At 55.3% G+C, this 1,087-nt stretch overlaps 1 protein-coding gene across 1 annotated transcript; it reads left to right on the forward strand.

The window, feature by feature from the left end:
• Positions 1–359: 359 nt before the first annotated feature.
• Positions 360–806, forward strand: DQ04_13171010 (hypothetical protein; the record flags this gene model as incomplete). The annotated part of the gene is made up of 1 exon (XM_009316903.1): positions 360–806. The coding sequence occupies one exon, from the start codon at positions 360–362 to the stop codon at positions 804–806; it is 447 nt and encodes a 148-aa protein (XP_009315178.1).
• Positions 807–1,087: the final 281 nt, after the last annotated feature.

Raw genomic sequence — 1,087 nt, forward strand, 5'->3', positions numbered from 1 at the left:
TTATTGGAATCAGCGCGAGTAGCTTTGACCAGACGAAGCTTCGGAGCTCCTTGGTGACGCGTGTTGCGCTGCAGCAGCGTCTTCATCAGTTATTATTGCTGAGGGCCGATGAAAATGATGCCAGGGCCGCCGCTCTTGCAGGCTGTGCGACTTTTCTGCGGTCTCTGGCGCCGCCCCATAGCGAGGATGTCCCCGAGGTTGTCGAGCAGTGGTTCGCTTGGAAGCAACGGCAGTGGCGGATATTGCCGTATGCACCGAAGGTGGTGTACCTCAGCCGCAACCATCCAAATATTACACGTGGGCGCAAGGTGGTGAATGAGGCGGATGCTCTTCCCACTCTCGAGGCTGTGGTGCTGGCCATGACGGGTGCACCCCTCCGCCGCCTCTTCCTGGAGGGGATGGCATACGCGGACCAGATCATGGAAATGTCAAAGGCGAACATCCCCATTGGTCCTCACGGCGGTGGAATCGCCAACTGTGTGTGGATGCCGCCGGGGTCGGTGGTTGTTGAGTTTGTCCCTCCCGTTGGGGTGACCTTGCTGAAATTGTACCATAACTTCTGCCGTCGCGCGGCGGGAAGGGGTGAGCTTACCATCGAGCACATCGGTTTTATTGCTGAGCGGGATCCAGCCGAAGGAGAGCCAGGCTTCGAGGCTGCCAGCCCGTCCTGGAAGTCTAACAAGCGTCTTTTCAGTAACATATGGATGCCAAAGGAAAGGATTGCCAAATATTTTGAAAGGGCCTTGGAATTGTACCGCAAGTCATGGAAGCTGTCGAGTATGGAAAAATGGCGAGTTGAATCGTAACGAATTGTGCGAAACTGAAGGGGTAAAGGGGGTGGGATGTGGGTTTGCAACAGCGTGGCATGTGGCGTGGCTTTGATTTGTTGTCTTCGAGTACTGCTTTCTTCGTCTCTTTTTCGGACCCCGGCACTCTCGCTCTCTTTCTTTCAGGTAAGGAACGATGGGCACCGACGCTGCGCCGCGCATGCGGAAGAAGTTCATTAAAGGGACAAACATATGCATCCAGAAGAGTGCCACGGACGGCATTTATGATGCGCACCACGCACTGCTGTACTCCATTGCTG

The sequence above is a fragment of the Trypanosoma grayi genome, assembly GCF_000691245.1.
Source record: "Trypanosoma grayi strain ANR4 Tgr_1317_V1, whole genome shotgun sequence".
Taxonomy (NCBI): Eukaryota; Euglenozoa; class Kinetoplastea; order Trypanosomatida; family Trypanosomatidae; genus Trypanosoma; species Trypanosoma grayi.